Below are 18,734 nucleotides of genomic sequence, written 5' to 3'. Positions count from 1 at the left end.
TCACTATCTCACATAGTGCTAGCACCTTCATCCACTTGGACAACAGAAACTTCGGCTAGAAGGCAAATGCACTGAAAGTTTGCTGTGCACTGCCACACGCCAAATTTTCCATAATGTCTCCAGACACTGATACTGAAATACATATTTGTGGTTGTGTGTGTGTGGAATATAGGTATGCCTGTAAATGAGCTCTGTACCTTCAGAAGCATGTTCCTTTTAGACCTTGTATGTCTACCTTAACAGTCATTTTCTATTTATATGTTTCTAGAGAGGTATGCTGAAGAATAACCACAAATATATCTGTGCCATACAAATTTTAACTTGTGTGGGTTCAGTTTCACAGTAGCACTCCTTAGTCTTTACTCTTTTGCCCCTTTTTTTACAAGAGGGAGATTGTTCTCCCCGATTCAGTGGTGGCTGATTAATTCTAACCTAAGCAGCATAATACAGAGCAACAGAAATCTTTCCCTACATTCATTGTTCAGGTGAAGTCCACATAACATTGCCTGATGGATGCCTACCTGGGAGGACAAGGATGGGGAGGGGGATGCTGGAGCAGAAGCTGAGGTCATGAAGAAGAGGTTCAGATTGAGGTAGTGCTCATGGCTGCAGAGAATTCTCAGGAATTCCAGCCTCATGGAAATCAGGGTGGAGAGTGAATTCAGCTTGTTCGAGAGCTAGAAAAACAAACCAAAAAATGTGCCTCGTGACTGGTGTTTGCTATTTAAATTACCATGCAGTGAAATATCCTCCTTCCTGAAACAGCCCAGAATGCATTAAAATGCTCAGTGTTTCCCTGTACCTAACCACTGTTTCCATCCATTAGGTGGTGTTTGTTTGGAATGGTGGGTGATGCTTTTTTTCCCTTCTGGCTGACTTCCCAACTTCCCAAGAGACTGTCATTTATTTTTTCCCTCCCAAAAGAAAAACACATAATAATTTTTCCCTTTTCCATAACAACAAGATGAAAAACAAACAAAAATTTGTTGAGTCTGTGGCAAATTCATCAAAAGGCTGGCTAGTCAGCACACAGCACCAGTGGTCTTGTGATGTCCCTTCATAATAATACTGACATTAGTGGGATTTTGCACGTACTATAGGAAACTGGGGTGGCAGACACCTTGAATTCTCCCATCTCCCATTAGCTGACAGCTTTGCCTTGTTTTGGCAGAAAACCTGCAGCAGGTATATCAATTCACAAGAAAGAAGGAAAACCTTCCAACTCAAACACAACAAATAACTTCATACTATTACCCTGAAAACATAATTTATTTTTAATTTTTTGGAGGCTTGTTGTCCTGGTTTCGGCTAGGATAAACCACAACACTTGTAAAGGAAGAAGACAGAGGTGGATGATTTTGATTGAACCTCCCATATCTAAATCTTGCCTATAACAGCAATGTTTTAGTGAGAGACCAAAAGCTGCTCTATATGCTCTGCAGGCCTTGAGGATCACAAGGGCTGCTACTCAGGGATGTAAAAAAGGAAGGGAAGAAAAGTAGCCCCATGGATGCTCTGCAGCAGTGTAAGGTATTGCATTTCTAAAAGAATCCTAACCTCTACTCATTTTTTTTCCCGCAGACCACAAATCAAAAGAGTTTTAAACTCTCTGTATATGCAATAGGAAATAGGAAATTTACCTTACCCTTTAACACAACTCAAAGGATCCTGATGGATAAATGAATCAAACACAACAGAACACAAGACTGGCCATAAGCCAAATACAATCCCAATCACGCATGATGCATACCTGATTGCAGTAATGTTTGATGAGATTAAACACAAATCCTCGGTCCATTAAAGAAAGAAGATCATACAAGAAAAATGCCAGGCTGATATTAATTTTTTCTGCTTGTTCACTTTCCTTTAAAAAAATAAGGGGGTGGGGAGAGAGAATTACTGTTATGATTTACAAATGTCACGTAAAGGAGGAAGACTTTTTAGAATCATTGAAAAATACTGTAGGGGACAGCTCCCAGAGACATGTCATGGAATAGACTGGACAAATTGTTTCACTTCTCTAATTTACATGATCTTGTTAAAATTATGCAGAATCACTCCTGTAAATGATTTCTACTGTTGCTGCTTTCAGAGAGAAATTGGAATAGGAAGAATAACCAAGTTTATCTTTGCAAACCTTTGGGCTGACAACACTGAAATGGAATTTGAAACCTGTTCTGAACTACCTATGGGCTCCAAACTTGTATATGCCACTTTCTTTCTCTTTCTCTTTTCTTTTTTTTTTTTCTTTTTTAAATTGAACTTTTAACATTACAAAAAAATGTTTAGGTATTCAACGTATTCTTTTAAGATCTTAATAAAAATACTGGATATACTGATGGAATGCCAAGTATTTTGTTTAGAAATTTAATGTTTAAAACTGATCAGAAAAATATTATCTCTAAGATAAACCTGTGGGTTCTACCACTTGTTAACTAAACTCCTTTATATTTACAATTGGCCTGATTACCAGAGACACACAAAGAACTCCACGTACCCTCTAAAACAAGGGTACAGTTATTCCAAACATATCAGTTTAAATTATAATAGCTCAGTAGCATATGTAGTTCACCGAGAAGAATTTGTGGAGGTGCCTGAGGGGTCTGCACACGTTTTATGCTCAGAGCCCTCAGGTGGGTTAATTGAAGACTGACAGGAGATGACTGCAAAAAATGTTACTGCTGCTGTTATCTCTGACTAGTGAGAGCAGGTGTGCAGCACCTCAGGGTGCTTATGACTTACTTTTTCATTTTTCAACCTTTTTGTTGCTTTTCAGGAACATATATATATATACATTTTATGATATGAATTTACACTGCAAAATATTTTTCAACTGTGCTGAAAAAAAATAGTTTTCCACCAGCTTACAGGGTATTCTAAGCCTCAGTTCAATCTAACATGTCCAACCATATATCGAAACATACAGATTGTAACTTCGTGGGTTTAAAAAGCAGACAGGTATCAGCTCCTGCTGTTCTGTACAACTAATCAACAACCTTAATTCTGCAAACACTGCAGTAGGATTTTCATACGTAATTAGGCTCTGTATACTCAATCAAAATTGAATTGAATTAACAATCCATAAAAACCTGTGTATTTCTCATGAAGAAGCCATAAAATACTAATCTCTTGGTAAAACTTACAGTTCCATTAAAACATTTTAATGTAGCAAATTTTTATCACATAGCATAATAATAATAAAAAAAGTCACTGATGCCTAAGTGAACATTTCCATGAAATGCTTTTCCTGCACGTGGCTATCACAGTAGCACACCAAAGGATGGAGTGGAACAAAGGCTGGAAACTTCAGAAACAACTTTTTGGTGGACAGTGATGATCACCTCTACCATTCTCTCTCTCATTTGTCTGGTTGTGGCCCTTCACTAGTTTCAGCCACTTGACAGCACAGCTGGGCACAGGTGGAGAACTGGACTGGGGACCCAAGCTGGTTGAGCAGTAATTGAGCAGGTCAGCTTTCCAGCCTGGTTTGCCCTGTGGCAGAACATACTGCCCTGCCAGCACAGTGCTTTGGCAGCTCTGGGGCATGAAAATAAGCCAGCTGCAACAACAGAGTGAACAGAAGTCACCCAGTGCATATCTGTGGCTTTCACTTTATGTACTGGCCAATGGGGAGTGGCATCAGTGATGCCAGTTGACAGTAGTGATGTTAAAATACAAAGCGCATTTCATGATCCTTTTAGCTTCATAACCCATTATGTCAATGGAACGTTAAAATACACCAGGAGAAAGACTTACATGGGTTTTAGGGTTTATTTTTTGTCTTTGAGTTTCATGTGACCAATTCATCTTTAGAGATCTTTGGGGCTATACCACTCATGGCTGGGTTTTGCAGACCTCAGGACGTACACTGCATTCATGTTACAACCAGGGAAGTCAAATGTAGAAAGAAGCGCTATGCAGTAGGATTGCGGGTAATGAGAAAGGCGGATAAAAGGAAAAAGCTACACATGGGCTGCACCTTGATGTCCTACAACTGAACATAAAGCAACTCAGCTACTGAAAGAGGGAGTCCAACCTTTCCTGTCTGTGGGAAATGGGATTCCCTCCTATATCAAGACTACAGCCTCAGATTTGGTCTAATTCCTGTGACGCTCTTGAAGGTAAAACAGGATTAAATACAGCTTAGTGTAATGTAACATGATCAGCCATTATACTTATTTCATGCATTTACCTTCTGTGGTTTGACTAAAAGTGCAGCAATCTCTGAAGTAACAACGCTAACTATGGTGGTAATATCATCTTTGAAACGGTCAGAGAACCGGCTTCTTCGAGGGTTGTCCTGTTTCTCTATATTGTGAACATACTGAGCCATACTCTTTATCTGCAAAGAAAAAAAAAAAGGAAACAGAGATATAACAGAGATATAACTACTGCTTTAAGTTAGTCCATGGGAGTAAGATTCATAAGATTCCTTACTTCTTTCTCCCTGAATGTAGCCACCCTCATCTTCTCAGAGCCACTTGACAAATCCTACATTTATTGGCAATGACAACAGAGAGCTTAGGGCTCGATCGTAGATGGTCACTGATTCCTGCTCATCATCACTTGGCTGGCTGCTCTCGGCACTGAGGCTGGGATGACCCTTGCTGGTCCCCTGCCCCTGAAGCTCTGAAATTCTGCTGCTTGCACCTTCTGGCTTTCACGATGACAGACAGGGAGTAACACTTTCGGAGTTAATTCCCACTCCTTGATCTGCTCTTGTGTTGTTTATATGCTTTCAGTGGAAACCAGTATGTCAAAAAAATTTCCAGTGGCATCTGTCACCTCAGGGCTCTGTAAAACTGACTTTGGGAAGCCTTGCCACTTCACCTATGTTATTAACAAAGTGTAAGAAATGGGAGCAGTTATTCACAGAAAAGGAAGAACGGGCTCAGTTTGACATGTCTTTCAGACTTCTGTAGCTGTAGACCACTGTGCATTTAGTTCATGTGAGATTTTGGTGTCACAGGCTGTCAGTTGGGAACGGGAGTGAATATGGAGAATTTTTCACATGTACTTCCATTATCTGGAATTTTACAGATAATATCACAGATAATGTCACAGTGGGATTGAATAACTGAAGACATTGTGGTCCAACTAAAGCTGTGCCTGCTGTACATGCTGCATTTCACCGTCAACTTGATACAAAACACCACTGATATATCTTACCAGGAGTTCAAAGAAGAACCAGGCGTACTTGAAGACAGTCTCTCTCACCATACCCGTGCTGACCACCATCTGCAGTGCCAGCTCCTCATGGAAGTGCTAGATAATAAACACAAAGTGTTGGTAAATGGCTTTTCATCCAACTCTTCCTTCAGTTTCAACCAACCCCCAACACTCACACCTTCAACATCACTCATACTGGAGTCAGTAGATGGTTGGGGACATGTGGACATCCCGGTAGGATGAGAAGGTGGATTTTACTAAAATGCTGCATAAGGAGCATGATGGTAGCAAACAGGCTTTAGGATCCATTTTTCTGTGGATCCAGAACCTTGGATACCCAAATTGGAAAATGCCTTTGGTCCATTTTCAGCCCGTTGGCTGTGTGCCTGGCAGTGAGTGGTCACATCCTCTGCTCCCTCCTGAGTGTTGCTGTTTAGTACATTTGTGTTTCTTGAGAGAAGGTGTAAGTAAGATTAACTCTGTGGTGGGAGAGAAAGACACAGCAACAACCACAGCAGAGCATTCATCAAATTTTCAGTTGGACACCACTCTCTTTGCAGTGAGATCCAAACATAAGACTCACAGTCCCAATGATCTAAACTTTTAGGAAGCTCAGATCTGGACTAAGCATTTATTGTAGTGTTTATTGTCTGTTTCTGACACACAAAAAAATAAAGCTAATGAAATTCCAAAGGCTATTTACATTCAATAGAACACAATAGTGCAGACAAGATTCAGGATGGGTATGAACCTATGCTTTTTGACACAAATCAAACTGATAAACAGGAATAAGAAAGAAGTGTCTCTTAACCACAACAGAAATTCTGGACTGCTCACTGTAGAGTTTTTCCCCAGCTTCTTCATCCAAAGCTACTCCTGCTGATTAATGCCAAACATGAGATACAGCTCTGGAGGAATTAGCTATCTAATATGGTATCTTCTATGTTGTCAAAAAGCTATTTGGGGTTACTTACTCAGGATGAGGAGGAATTTCTTGGTTCTAAAAGCTACAAAAAGGGGAGAAGTAAAACATTCCTTACAGAAGACTGAGGTGGCAAACATGTCTGAATGCAATTTACGGTAACATGTAAAGGCAGGTATCCAAGGGGAAAAAGCAGTGAAAAAAGACAGAGGCCCTAGCACCTTGAGAAAGAGAGCAAAGGGAGGATTCAGGCAGGCTGCTACTTGTCTAAATCTGTCCCAGAAAAAGAATTTAAAGACTATGGAGGAGAGGCAGAAATGTTTGGGCAATGTTTACCCACAGATTCAGTATTCCACCACAGACTCCTTGTTCAACAAAACTGGTTGTTATTTTGTTCTCCCTCTCCCCTCTCCATGTGTAGAAGTGCTTATTACCAACACTGTCCCCAGAGACTCCAGGCTCCGTTAATTTGCACCCTCACACTTATTGGTATGCTACCTTTTTATTGGATGGTCTTGGATTTGCACAAACACTTGGCATATCATTTGTTCCTTCAATGTAGAAAGACATCCGACTGGAACTGTGATCCACAGGCTGAAGAGAATGGCCAGAAGAAATATATACATAATAAGCTAATACATAGAACGTGCTAATTACCAGAAAATAAATCAGCAGTGGTGTTTTCTTGGCAGGTAAATACAGATGTTCACCTAAACATCTTTTTTGCGTCTTTCTCTCCCACTGATCCTCCTCCCCCGAGGAGGCCAAAGACCACCTGAATTTGGCAGACACAGGGGAGCGAAAATACCAACACTGACATCATGTGCCCAACGTCAGCACTGCAGCTGTGTTTTGGAAGCTCTAAATTTCACCCTCGAAAGGTCCTTTGAAAGGTCCTTTAAGTATATTCGGTAGTTCTACATCCTAAATAAACTATCATCTGGGATTCTTCCTACCACTAAAAGTAATGACAATGTAATGGCAGTGAAATGGCAGTAGTCACTCAAGCATTGTAAATTGCTACATTTATCAATGCGATGAAGCTGTAACATCAGATGTTTTAACTGTGTATTATTTGGAAAAAAATAAAAACATCCTGAAATTAGGATGCTTCTGGTGATATATACAGTGCAAATCCAACTCTGGTTTATATGTATACATACATAAGAAGCAAATCCAACTCTCAAAGAGCAAATCTCGATTCTCAGCTCAGGTTTTGGCCCATACACTTCTCCAGATATTTGACTTCCTTCTCTTACCTTGGATGACATGATGTTTTTGACCTCCTCATCAGTAGCAGCCTGTGTGACAGTGATGTCAGGATTGCTGCAGCTTATAACTCGGCTCTGCAGAAGTTTGCTCCCCACGGCCACTGCAGAAGTACGCCCAAATGTGTAATAACGAGACTCCGACAGAATGGCACTGCCCCCTGCACCTGCCCATGGGGAGATGTTTGAACTAAGACTGAAGAACATATTTATATGAGACAAACGTGAGATTCACTGAGATCTCTGCTTGGTGCTGCTACAGCACCAGCAATATGAATAGCACAGAGCTCTCAAAAATCTCACCACCAACAGCTTTGTTAACAAATTACTTAGGCATTGAATAACAAGGAACAGACATTTTGTGAAACTACAGCTCATAAGGTGATTGTGTGTGCGGTAGTGAAAGTTTAAGAAGACTGAGTAGCAGCACTATTGTAGTAGCTCTTTCTTCCCTCTATCGCCTCTTTTTAATTTTTCTGTAGATTAAGAAAAGATTCACATGCCTAAACAGATAAAATTTAACACCATACTCAAAGTAGCCAAGAAGGCTGGTAGATTTGCCTGCAGGAATTTCACTAAACAGTTACCTAGTTTTCAGCTTCCCTATGGATCTTATTTTTCCAAGATAAAGATTTTCTAAGTATAGGCAAACTTAGAGGTTTTAGCACATCCTAATGTCTGCCTAAATGTTCCTTACGGGAGGTTTACATGAATATTTGAAAAAGACTTACATATCTTCAGTTCTCACAGCACAGCTGCTTGGTGATATGTCAATCAATACATAGCAATTGATCATATGAATCCCATATGTTTTAGGACAATAGACACCAACAGAGTCACAGAACCAGTGAATGGTTAAGGTTAAAAGGGACCTCTTGAGGCCGTCTCGTCCAAACCCCTGCTCAAGCAGGTATACCCACAGCAGGTTACCCAGGTCCCTGACCCGGTGTTTGAGTATCTTCAAAGAGGACGATTCCACAACTTTTCTGGGCAACCTATTCCAGTGCTCCGTCACTGGTACAGTACAGAAGTGCTTCCTGATGCTTAGATGGAACCTCTTGTGTTCCAGTTTTTGCCCTTTGCCTCTTGTCCTGGGCACAGCTGAAAAGAGCCTGTCTCTGTCCTTCTTTGCACCCTCCATTCAGGTATTTACAGAAATGGATATGAACCCCTCGACCCTTCTCTTTTCCAAGCTGAACAGTCCCACCTCTTTCAGCCTTTCCTCATGGAGTGATGCTACAGTCCCGTGATCGTCTTGGTGGCCCTCCATTCAACTTTTTCCACTACATCTATGCCTCTCTGGTACTGGGGAACCAAGAACTAGACACAGCACTCCATCTGTGGCCTCAACAGTACTGAATAAAAGGGAAGGATTATATTACTCAACCTATTGGCCAACATACAGGATTTTATTCTCTGCTGACATGCTTAATGCAATGGAGAAATTAGCAAAGCTTGGCCCTCTGCCACTTAGCAGTAAGTTGATTTGCATGGAAAGCAGTTCACTGATTTACAGGCCAGTAAGAAATTGGCATCTTAGGGCCATTTTAATTTTGGAGGAAATTTCTTTGAAGAAAGCCTCAGTTCAGGACGTCTTGCACTTTCATCTCCATGGAGCTACATGTTGCCTGTAGCCACAATGCATGCCCTCTGACCAAGACTCTGGATCTTAAACAAAGGACAGTGAGAGAGAGATCATGGGTGGCAAATCTATGTTGCTCTCTGCAGCACTCAGAAAAGTGATGCATCTAAACAGCGCTGTGCTTGAAAGGTATGTAGTCTGGGTATAAGAAGTTCTTTTTTGCTATTTTATAGGCAGTTGCCTATGTCTCAGAAGCAGCACACTTAGAAGCATGTATCAATAAAAAAAAGAATTCTTTTGCAACTATTGCATCAATATTACCTAGTTTGGCCACTTCTCTTTGAGGGTCTGGCAGACGAAATACATAGTAGACATAAGATGCCAGAAGGCAGTTTCTCCCATGCTGGTCTTTGCTCAGATCTTTGCTGTTGTGGAGACTGTTCACTATTGCAACCACAGATTCAAAGGCAAACTGCGAGAAGTTGGCTGTGAAACAAAAGGCAAGAGTTAATCTTAGCCCTGAAGGGTGTTACACAAATAGGTTAGGGCATTCCAACTAATTCATACATGCTTTAATTCTGTCCTTAACAAATTCACAGCTGCAGACAACAATTGTTATACCACGCCAGAATCAAACTGTATATAGACCAATAACCCATCTTCAATTGACCTACTTTCTGCTTCTCCACCAATTGGTGCTTCAAAAAGGCAGACCCTAACTGTTAATTATCATTTCTAGAAGCCTTCAGGCATTTCCTATAAAATACCTACTTGAAAGGCACCAATACTCATTCTCCTCCAGCTGACAGGGAAATACAAGCTACCAGGCTCTTCCACAAATAATACAGTGAATGACAAGTACTGATTATCAAAATGAGATAGGAAATCAACTGCACCACTCTCTCCAAGTATGCTCTCCTTCCAGATATAACATAAGTAATAGGCAGCTGGCAGCTTCAGAAACAGAAAACGCATGACTATATCATCTCTGTTTTTGTGCTCACCCAATTCTGTCTAAAAATACTTGGGCAGAGGAAGTGGTGCAATCAGCAGTGTCAGCTGTAGAATAAGTTATTTTGCCGGTCTTTTCCTTGCAAAGCAACTGAACTCTAAACAAAGTTAAACCACAATCCTGCTTCTGATATGTCTCTCCAAGTAAGTAAACAACTACAATTTACCTCTAAAAGAGAGGTACCTCTGAAAGTTTTATGTGTGGGGAGAAGAGGAGGACAGATAATCTAATCAAACCTGATTAAATTGTGTTGTGAAATTGTGTCTTGAGAAGCACAACTCCTTCTGAAGTGGACTACCCCAACTACTAAACCTGAGCCTTAGCAAGCTTTTCCACAGCCACATATTTAGTTTGCTTACACTACCATTCTAAGACCATGCATCAGTAAATACCTGTTTGGCCAGCTATGACCATGGGCTGTACAGCCAGCTGGAAAAGTTTATCTAGTACTAAATGTAAAAACAAAACAAGAGGTTCGAGGCGTGAAGAATTCAAACAGATAATGCTGAGTTTCAGTTCATGTTCCAGTGTAGCCTCTGTGATCTTTTGGTCCATCAGTCGAATGGGGAAGGTCACTTGACTTTCCAGAGAGTGGCACAGAGTGAAGAACTTCTCCAGGTGATTGTCCTGCAAATACAGTGCACTCACAGTTAACAAAGTTGATACAGGTCAGCCTGCTACTAGCTAAGCAGAGCCTGAATTACATCTGATATGTGGAGAAAAAATATTTTCGCCCTTCTGGCTTAAAGTGGTGGTTAGCTCTAGAGACCAATTTCGAAGTCAACTGCCACAACGATTTGTTTGCTTCTTTTCATCTGGCTCAAATTCAGAATGTGGTTAGCTCAGATTAAAAGCAGAAAAGCTAAAACCCGCACTAAAGTGATTGCTTCATTTCATGACAATGCTGTTCCTTCTCCCCGTCACATCGTAAGTTTATAGCTCCTCTGCTACCTGCATTTAACAGTCTCACTTCCAGCTACATATAAGTTATGTGCCTTATGAGTATGCCATACTTGTATGTAAGAAGTATGCTATAAAAGGGTAGCAGACCTGCTTCAGACACCGGATCTCTGGTTGTTTGGATGTAGCTATCAGAGTTAAACAGAATAAGAGAAAGAGTAGGAGACACAACAAAACACCAGAAACAATGCAATCTGTTGAGCTTCAAATCCCAACAAAAATGGGAAACCTCTGATTTCCTATCACATTTACATGACCAGATTCCTAGAGTTCTCATTCAGCACTAAGCTTGGGTCCCTAGACCACATGGCATGGGTGGCTGAGCTGCCTAAAGCATTTTGGCAGTCCAACCTGTCCCTGAAGGAGGGGAGATGCCATGCTTCTCTGCAGATGTGGGTTCTTTCCACAGCTATAAGACAGTAGGAACTTTTTAGCTGTTTTCAAACCTGTGTAGGCTTAAATGTCTCCAGTGTATAAACCTCCTCAATCAGCCTGGACATCTGAACTCTCTTTGAAATGAAACTACAACTGCATGTTGCTTCTGATGCATTACCTGGGTGTGAACAGATGAAACAGCTTGCACTTCAATATTGAAAACACCCTTGTGTCCTTCAACCCACTTAATAGGTGGCGTCTGTGATGGAACTTTCTGTGATAGAAAAGAAATATGGGAATCATTGTCCTCCTTTTAATGATCAAGCAGAAAGCCTGTTTACATAGGTCTGTAGGGTCTTCATGTGTTCACTTCAGATATCTAATTCAATGCCATACAGAGGACCCCAGTTAGGCATCTTCTTGCTGTTATAGACTAGGTGAATTAAAACTGATGCATTAAAGAGGGAAATGAGGAACATTTCAGCTGGATGCCTAGCATAGACAGTGTGAATGCACATCACCTGATGGGAATTTTTTAAGGTTAGAAGTTCATAGTTAATGAAATGCCAAAGGCACTCATTGGTGATGTGGTACCCATGGACAGTTTTTAAACCCATGGACAGTTTCTAAACCTGTGGAGAGTCTCCTGCTTGCCATATTTTACTCTGATTGCAGTTTTGTGCTCTAGTAACAGTACCTGATTCCATTTCCTCTCCCTTTCCCACATAGCTACAAAAAATGAGCAAATCATGCTGTGAAAGAAAGCAAATTATTAAACTGACACCCTCTAAACAGATGTATCACCGGTTAGACAATTTGCAATGATTGGTTTGGATTAATAACTTTAAAAAACACAATATAACAATTTAAAATAATAATAACACCAATGAAAATAATAACAACAACATTTTTCTCCAGAGCTTTCACCCTTTAAAGTACAAAAAGGGGCAATTGTCTACAAGCAGACACCAATGTTAGATCATAAAATACTCATAATGTTCTTCTACACTGGGAAAATATTATCTTTTTATAATTTTCTTTGTTACCTCAGGAGAATGAATTGAGTAGTGGAAAGGCAGCTTATCCAATGCAACAGGAAGACAATAATGTCCTGTTTGAAGACGATCATTTAGCAGAATTGGCAGCCACTGAAACAAATGAAGAGAAAATGCGGCAATATTCATGACTATATATGATTAGAGCTATTTATCTAATTTGTTATGGACAGTCGACAGAACAACAAATGAGATATTGACCTGAGTTTCTCTGCTCCAATCCATTCAACAGTAATTTGCATTTTAAATTCACTGATAGCTACTGTAGAAAAAATGTTCAAGACTGCTTTACAAACCAACTCTTTTGAAGAAAACAAACACAGAGATTTTAATGTGACATATTTTTCAAATAAATCCTATCAGAAAGATTTAATAGGGCCCATGTTTTTATTTAAAAAATAACTTGTCTTGAATAGGCTGATTTCTGGCTTTGAAGCAAATCAACAGAGTTAAAGTTTTGTTAGGGATAAATTGAAGGTTTTGCTAGGGATAAATTGAACATTTTGCTCAATGTCACCATGAGGATTAGGGTCAGAATGACCCATCCAAACTCTGTATTGATATCCGGACACAATTCTTTTTGCTCTTATTTAAATCTGAAAGAGGCTGTGCATTTGAGTAGCACAATGCAGACATATTTCGTATTTAGGTGAGTAGAAACCTAAAAATTAAGTCCTCGCCTATGTCAAGTCTTGCTTCTGAACTACAGCCTAAGTTACTTCTTACCAATACCATTGGAATTGGTGGAACTGTATCTGTCCACAAAAGAAAGCCCATTTGAAAGGATTCTTGGTACTGGAGTCAAAAACAAACACATACTTCACAACCAGAACAAATAGATAGGCTCTACAGTTCAATAGCACTAGGACTTTTTCCATTCTAAAGTATTATCATCATTTATGCTTTTCACTCATTTTAAAATCTCTCTAGTTAAAAATATCTATTGATAAAGAAAAATGTCAAAGAGATTATACTACAATATGTATTTCTTATGCTAAAACATGCTAGGTTCAACATGAAGATAAACAAAAGTGATAGAATTACATTTTGGCTTCTGGATTTTTTGTGATTTTTATTTTTACAAGGGTAAAGACCAGTTTTAAGATAAACTATATGCCATATAAAACTTAATTATATTATTTTAGTTGTTACCTCATGTATGAACATGTTAGATAAACAGCAAATAACAGTAATTGCTTTTTTTTTTTCCAGCAAATAAAACCTAACAGAATTAGGTGCTATACTATAAAGCACTGCTGTTGTAAATATTTAGGTGTATACTTAACTTCAGTTGCTTTGAGTTAATTCATCAACTTCAAAGATGCTTACCAATGTTAAGTTACAGGACAAGGATGTAACATAGCACAAGTTGCATCTGTATTTTTAAAACCTGTACGCTTAATGAACATATAAATATGCCTGTGTTATCTGTGAATTGACTATGAGGACCTTCTACAGGTTTTGATGTGTTAACACAACCAGAAAGGAAAGGTGTGACAAAATTCTTGACAAGCAAAGAGTCTATATGCACGAGATGCTCACCATGCCCACTTACCCCCCATACATGTACACATTTATATTAAATGAAACTTACTGAATACCCGACGACGGTTTCCACAGATGCTCCTTGCTTTGGCTGGCAGCTGATATGATAGAATGTGAACAATAGATGGTGTTTCTCTGTGAGTTTTGCTGGCAGTTTAATTTTAACTTCTTCATAAAAGTCAGGAGACCTGTTTAAAAAAAAAAAAAGCCACACACATCTCCAGAGTAAGTATGAGACTGGGCAAAAGGCATGTTTGCCAGTAGGCTTCCAGATGTTTATAAGAAAAGTATAGATACTGAAAACAGCTTCTGAGACAAGTTAAGCAAATGGGGTACACCCATCTCTGGACATACATATGAACTATCTACAGCTTTGAATCAGGGAAAAAGCATAGATGCAGAGTGTATCAGCTGGAATGTTTCAAGTATCACCCATCTTCTTACTTCCAAAACCATTCAGTCTTAATTTGGGATTTCAGCTGTTACTGTATAAAACCAAATCTTGAGTACACATTCATAAGAGAGAGCCCCTTCAGCTCTTTTGGATCTGTGAATTCATCAAAGTGAATGTTATTACAAAGTTGTGCTGCTGCTTCCTGCTCTTACTCCTTAACCTTCAGACTATGAATATTTTTGACTAACCTTTGACTACAGAGCTCCAAACAAAATAAAGCAATGGTCACTTACGCAAATGCGTGTACTAATCTAAATTAAATACTGACAAATACTCATAAAATATAAAAGTTTAAAATGGATTAGTACCATTATTCTTTAATTAACTGTGTAGGCTGAGAGTTATGTAAAGAATTCATGATTAATACATCTCATCTCATACAAATAATAAGAATGCTTACTTATTATGATATGTGATAGCTGTGTATATCTCCTGCACAAATTCTGGACCTGAAGATTTCCCAAAAATTACCTGCATTAAGAAGAAAAGTAAGTAACAGCAGTCAGATCTAAAGCATTTAATAGTTATCATCCTGTATCAATTTTAAGACAATATATCAAAGCTGAAAATAACCCTTCAATTTGATCTTTGCATGTTAAAACAAATGTGTTATTATCTGGCATCTTCCCCACGCAACATTCAGTGTAAAACACCAGGAAAATGGGGCAAAGGCACTGACTATCTTGTATTATATTGTCTAGTCATGCACTATTAAAAGTTAGGAACTGCAGAAATGAAGTTGTGATAAGCCTCTTGAACATTACCACATTGCCTTTAATCAAATGTTAAAATGCTAAATTATCTTTTTTAAGTTTGTTTTTCAGTTGTATCTTGATCGTTTAGGGTGAGATTCATCTCACCTTAACCTTAGAGGTCCACAGCTCCTTTATGTTTAATGGTGTTTGATTCACTTTTCTCATTTCAGCCTCCATGGTAAGGTGCTGGAACCCAGCAACCTTAAAGGGAGACCAGGGAAATAAGCTCAGACAAGGACATCTGTACAGCACAAGCCCGTATGTACTGAGGTGAAGCTCACGCTCACAGTGCAGAGTGATGCAAGACAAACTGCCTCTGTCCTAAATGTTCATCAAAACTTAATTAGTGATACAGGCAGAATTTAACAAAACCAACACTGCAGTATTGTGTGAAAGATAAGTGTTACATTCATACAGCACAGCTCCAGAAGAAGAAGAAATGTGGCTTCGGAAAATATTGTGCTGATGCTCTGATTTCAATTCCAGAGCTCAACTGGAGTAAGGAATGTACAACTGTAAAGTATGCACTGTGTTAGCATACTCATAAAGGCTGATCAGGTGTCAGTTCCTGCTCCAACATATTGCTGGATTAGGGTTCCTCAAAGTAATATTTCAATTCAGTATTTTTCCCTTTAGCACAACTAAAATCACAAAAGATGTTATCCCATGTCATTCTTAAATAGCCAATGACGTGGTCTGAAAGTTTCCCAAAAATTTCAGTCTGAAGCTGATGCCTACACGGCTAAAGCACTTCAAGCTTAACACCTGAAACTTAGTAAAATTGAGGACAGGATCCTATGATGAGAAATGTTGGATGACCTGAACACTGACAGCACTGCCTGCTTTTCTAGGAGTGCATTCATGTGCCTTAATACACAGGACGGTCCAGAAAAAAACTACCTAAGCTGCATGATTGTGCACCCGTTCATATTCACGTAACGAAGACTTCAACTTCTGCATGGCAGTGTTACATCATTTGCGTACACACAGTGCACATGGATGGGTTACACTGGATGGCAGAATGCATCATTCTTAAAAGGTCGCTGAGGCTCTGTGAATTTTACTGGCAGAGTTTCCAACATGGCATTGGTTTAATATAGCGCCACTCTTTCGAAAATAAAGTCGGAAGAGTTAGATAAGAGGGAGCGATATGCCCGTTTTCCACTCCAATGACAGTTCTTTCCTGGCATGGGTCAGGACTGCAGTTCTGCTTCCTGATGAGTTGACAAGCTTCACAATCTCTCTGATGTTTGCCTTCCTAAGGCCCAACTAGAAACTGTGGCAACATGAAGTAAACAACAAGTTGTCTCTTCAGTGACTCCTCAGGACTGCACCTAAGCAAAAGGTTGCTAAAAATGCTCAGCTTTTATTACCGGCATTGCACAGGATGGGTCTTCACCGCACATAAACTGGATCTTGATAGTAATGTTTCTTGCAGAAGCTGGTCGGTTAGCAAAATTCAGCCTCTGAGGGTAAACGTAGAGGAGATTTCTGAAAGAAAGAGAAAGAAGAATAAAATAGGCAAATGGCAAGCTTTTCAAAATGAAGTGCACAAACTTGCTTTTACCTTCTCTCTCTTTTTTTTTTCTTCTCACTTCTCTTTCACTTCTTTTTTCATTTCTCTCCCTGTCCTTCAGTCCCACCTATATAGTGAAAGCTTTGCAGAAACAATTTTCCAAAAGTTTGCATGGAAAAGATAAGTTCTTTCTGTGACATAAAACATGTTGTGTTTAGGGATTCTAATTTCTAGATAGAAATGAATGAATAACTCTGCCTGATGTAATAAAAAGTAGGAATCTCTCAAGAAAGCAGCTCCCTTCTCAGCTACAAAGAATCAGATTTTGAAAGGGGAAAGGAATCACTCAGAGGATCACAAATAAAACCAACAATATACACTCCTAGATTACAACACCGAAAGCGGCGTGTTTCTAGATTATGCAGATCGAAAGGCAGTGTTGATAATGCTGAATAAATATAAACAAGAAATTTAACCTGTAATTCTAGAAACTGACTAGAAATGAGCTTCAGAACTCATTTTTTAGTAAGAAATACAAACAATTCTTTAAAACACATCATACATTACTAGCTTCTGTACCCGGACAGATTACTAAACTTAAAACGCACCATTAATTTCTGTGGGCTATTTGGCAGCACAGATGGTCTTCTGAGTTCAAGACCCAAGAATTCTGACAGAAGAGTCAAAATGAAAATACAAAGCTTTTTCTCCACTGAAGTCTCTGGAAGGTCTGAGATTTCAGCTAGACCTGAATTGTACACATTCTGGAATCACAACTATGTCTATTTTATGAGTAATTAAATAGCCATTTTGGCATAAGATTCTCACGCTTTGTCCTTATAGTATAAGAAATAAGATGAATGTTTGGTGGAAGCATGTCGGCTTCCAACAAGCAGTACTCACGGACTTTCACCCTTGCTTTGTGTCTGTGACAGTCAGAAACTACACACAAAGTTTCCCTGTCCTTATCACAGTACCTTAGTGCTATTGTCAGCTGCAATTGTGTGGAGTAGCTTTGGAGAATATTGTAATTAAATCAGATAGTCCATCTTCCATTTGTTGTATTCTAGGACATGGAAAACTGTGGTTTGTACTCCTTATTGTCATGTGCCAGAAAGTGACAGTACTTTTCAGTTACATAGTTCAAGCTACTGCACCAACCAACATACGCTACATGAGCCATGGCATGTCTTAGCAAACAGACCAGTACGTGACTTGCCTTTGCCTTAGTTCAGCATAGCACTCCTGGCTGCCACACTAATGTGCTTTCTTCCTTACCTTCCTACATGCACTTTCTGCTCTACCAAATTCTTTCCAACATGATGTTAGGAAAAGCTAAGTGAAAGTGAGAAATATATCAGTAACCTCCACTGAATTATGTCTGGGGAATGGCATATTAAATGAAGGATATTATCAGCATTACAACTGTCAGAGATGAAGAAATACATATAGGGGAGGGTGCATAATCCAGTTGTTGCTTCATTAATCTGCAGCCCAGCAAAAGATGTCACAAATCCATATAATGTCCCTGAGCACTGTATTTTACATTTAGATGTGACTTGAGATGAAAGATATGGAAAATCACAAACAAACAGAGCTCTCTGCTGACTCTGCTGACAACCAAGGAAGCATTACTCCAGCATGTACTGTACTGAAGAGCTAAAGCTTATGCCATTTATGCTCAAGCAGTTTTAGGGACCTTGCTTACATGTGTATTAAACCTGAGGAAGAACAGAGGCAAACACTGATTCTGGGCATCCTGAAGAGATGAAAGTGATGCCTGACTCTAAAAGTAGGAAGCTGGAAAGATGATTGAATGAGGTTTCTTCACACTGCAATAGGGACAGGCATGAACAGCAGATCCTTTGCTGTCTAGTCCCTAGAGTGTTACTACCTGCCAGCATCAGTGCCCTCCAAAAACCACAGAGCCTGGGCATTTCCACACAGCAGTTAGCATGCCTCTAAGGATGTGGTGAGCTCCAGGAGGCATCATGACCCCCTTGAGGCTCTGTGCTGAGCTGAAGTATTCAAACAACATGCCATAGCAATTGCTTTCAGATAGTGTAATTAAACTTCTCCTCTCAGTCCCTCAACAGAAAGAGCAAGGGTCTATCTCCAACC

The 18,734-nt window shown here is 39.5% G+C and overlaps 1 protein-coding gene across 5 annotated transcripts in view; it reads right to left on the bottom strand.

The window, feature by feature from the left end:
- Positions 1 to 18,734, bottom strand: part of DOCK8 (dedicator of cytokinesis 8) — a 95,484-nt gene that overhangs the window by 32,676 nt on the left and 44,074 nt on the right. For 3 of the 5 annotated variants that reach the window (XM_048051709.2, XM_048051708.2, XM_048051711.2), the window contains 13 exons: positions 16,471 to 16,588; positions 14,743 to 14,813; positions 13,938 to 14,076; positions 12,335 to 12,436; positions 11,467 to 11,562; positions 10,346 to 10,580; positions 9,263 to 9,427; positions 7,351 to 7,526; positions 6,590 to 6,685; positions 5,170 to 5,265; positions 4,193 to 4,342; positions 1,751 to 1,864; positions 522 to 677 (listed from right to left, as the gene is read on the bottom strand). In XM_048051709.2, the coding sequence (XP_047907666.1) occupies positions 522 to 677; positions 1,751 to 1,864; positions 4,193 to 4,342; positions 5,170 to 5,265; positions 6,590 to 6,685; positions 7,351 to 7,526; positions 9,263 to 9,427; positions 10,346 to 10,580; positions 11,467 to 11,562; positions 12,335 to 12,436; positions 13,938 to 14,076; positions 14,743 to 14,813; positions 16,471 to 16,588 (1,714 nt within the window). The remainder of the gene's footprint in view (positions 1 to 521; positions 678 to 1,750; positions 1,865 to 4,192; positions 4,343 to 5,169; positions 5,266 to 6,589; positions 6,686 to 7,350; positions 7,527 to 9,262; positions 9,428 to 10,345; positions 10,581 to 11,466; positions 11,563 to 12,334; positions 12,437 to 13,937; positions 14,077 to 14,742; positions 14,814 to 16,470; positions 16,589 to 18,734) is intronic. The other 2 variants (XM_048051712.2, XM_048051710.2) reach the window with 1 other exon arrangement.

Source organism: Anser cygnoides, chromosome Z (assembly GCF_040182565.1).
Source record: "Anser cygnoides isolate HZ-2024a breed goose chromosome Z, Taihu_goose_T2T_genome, whole genome shotgun sequence".
NCBI lineage: Eukaryota > Metazoa > Chordata > Aves > Anseriformes > Anatidae > Anser > Anser cygnoides.
This window is presented reverse-complemented; position numbering and strand designations above follow the sequence as displayed.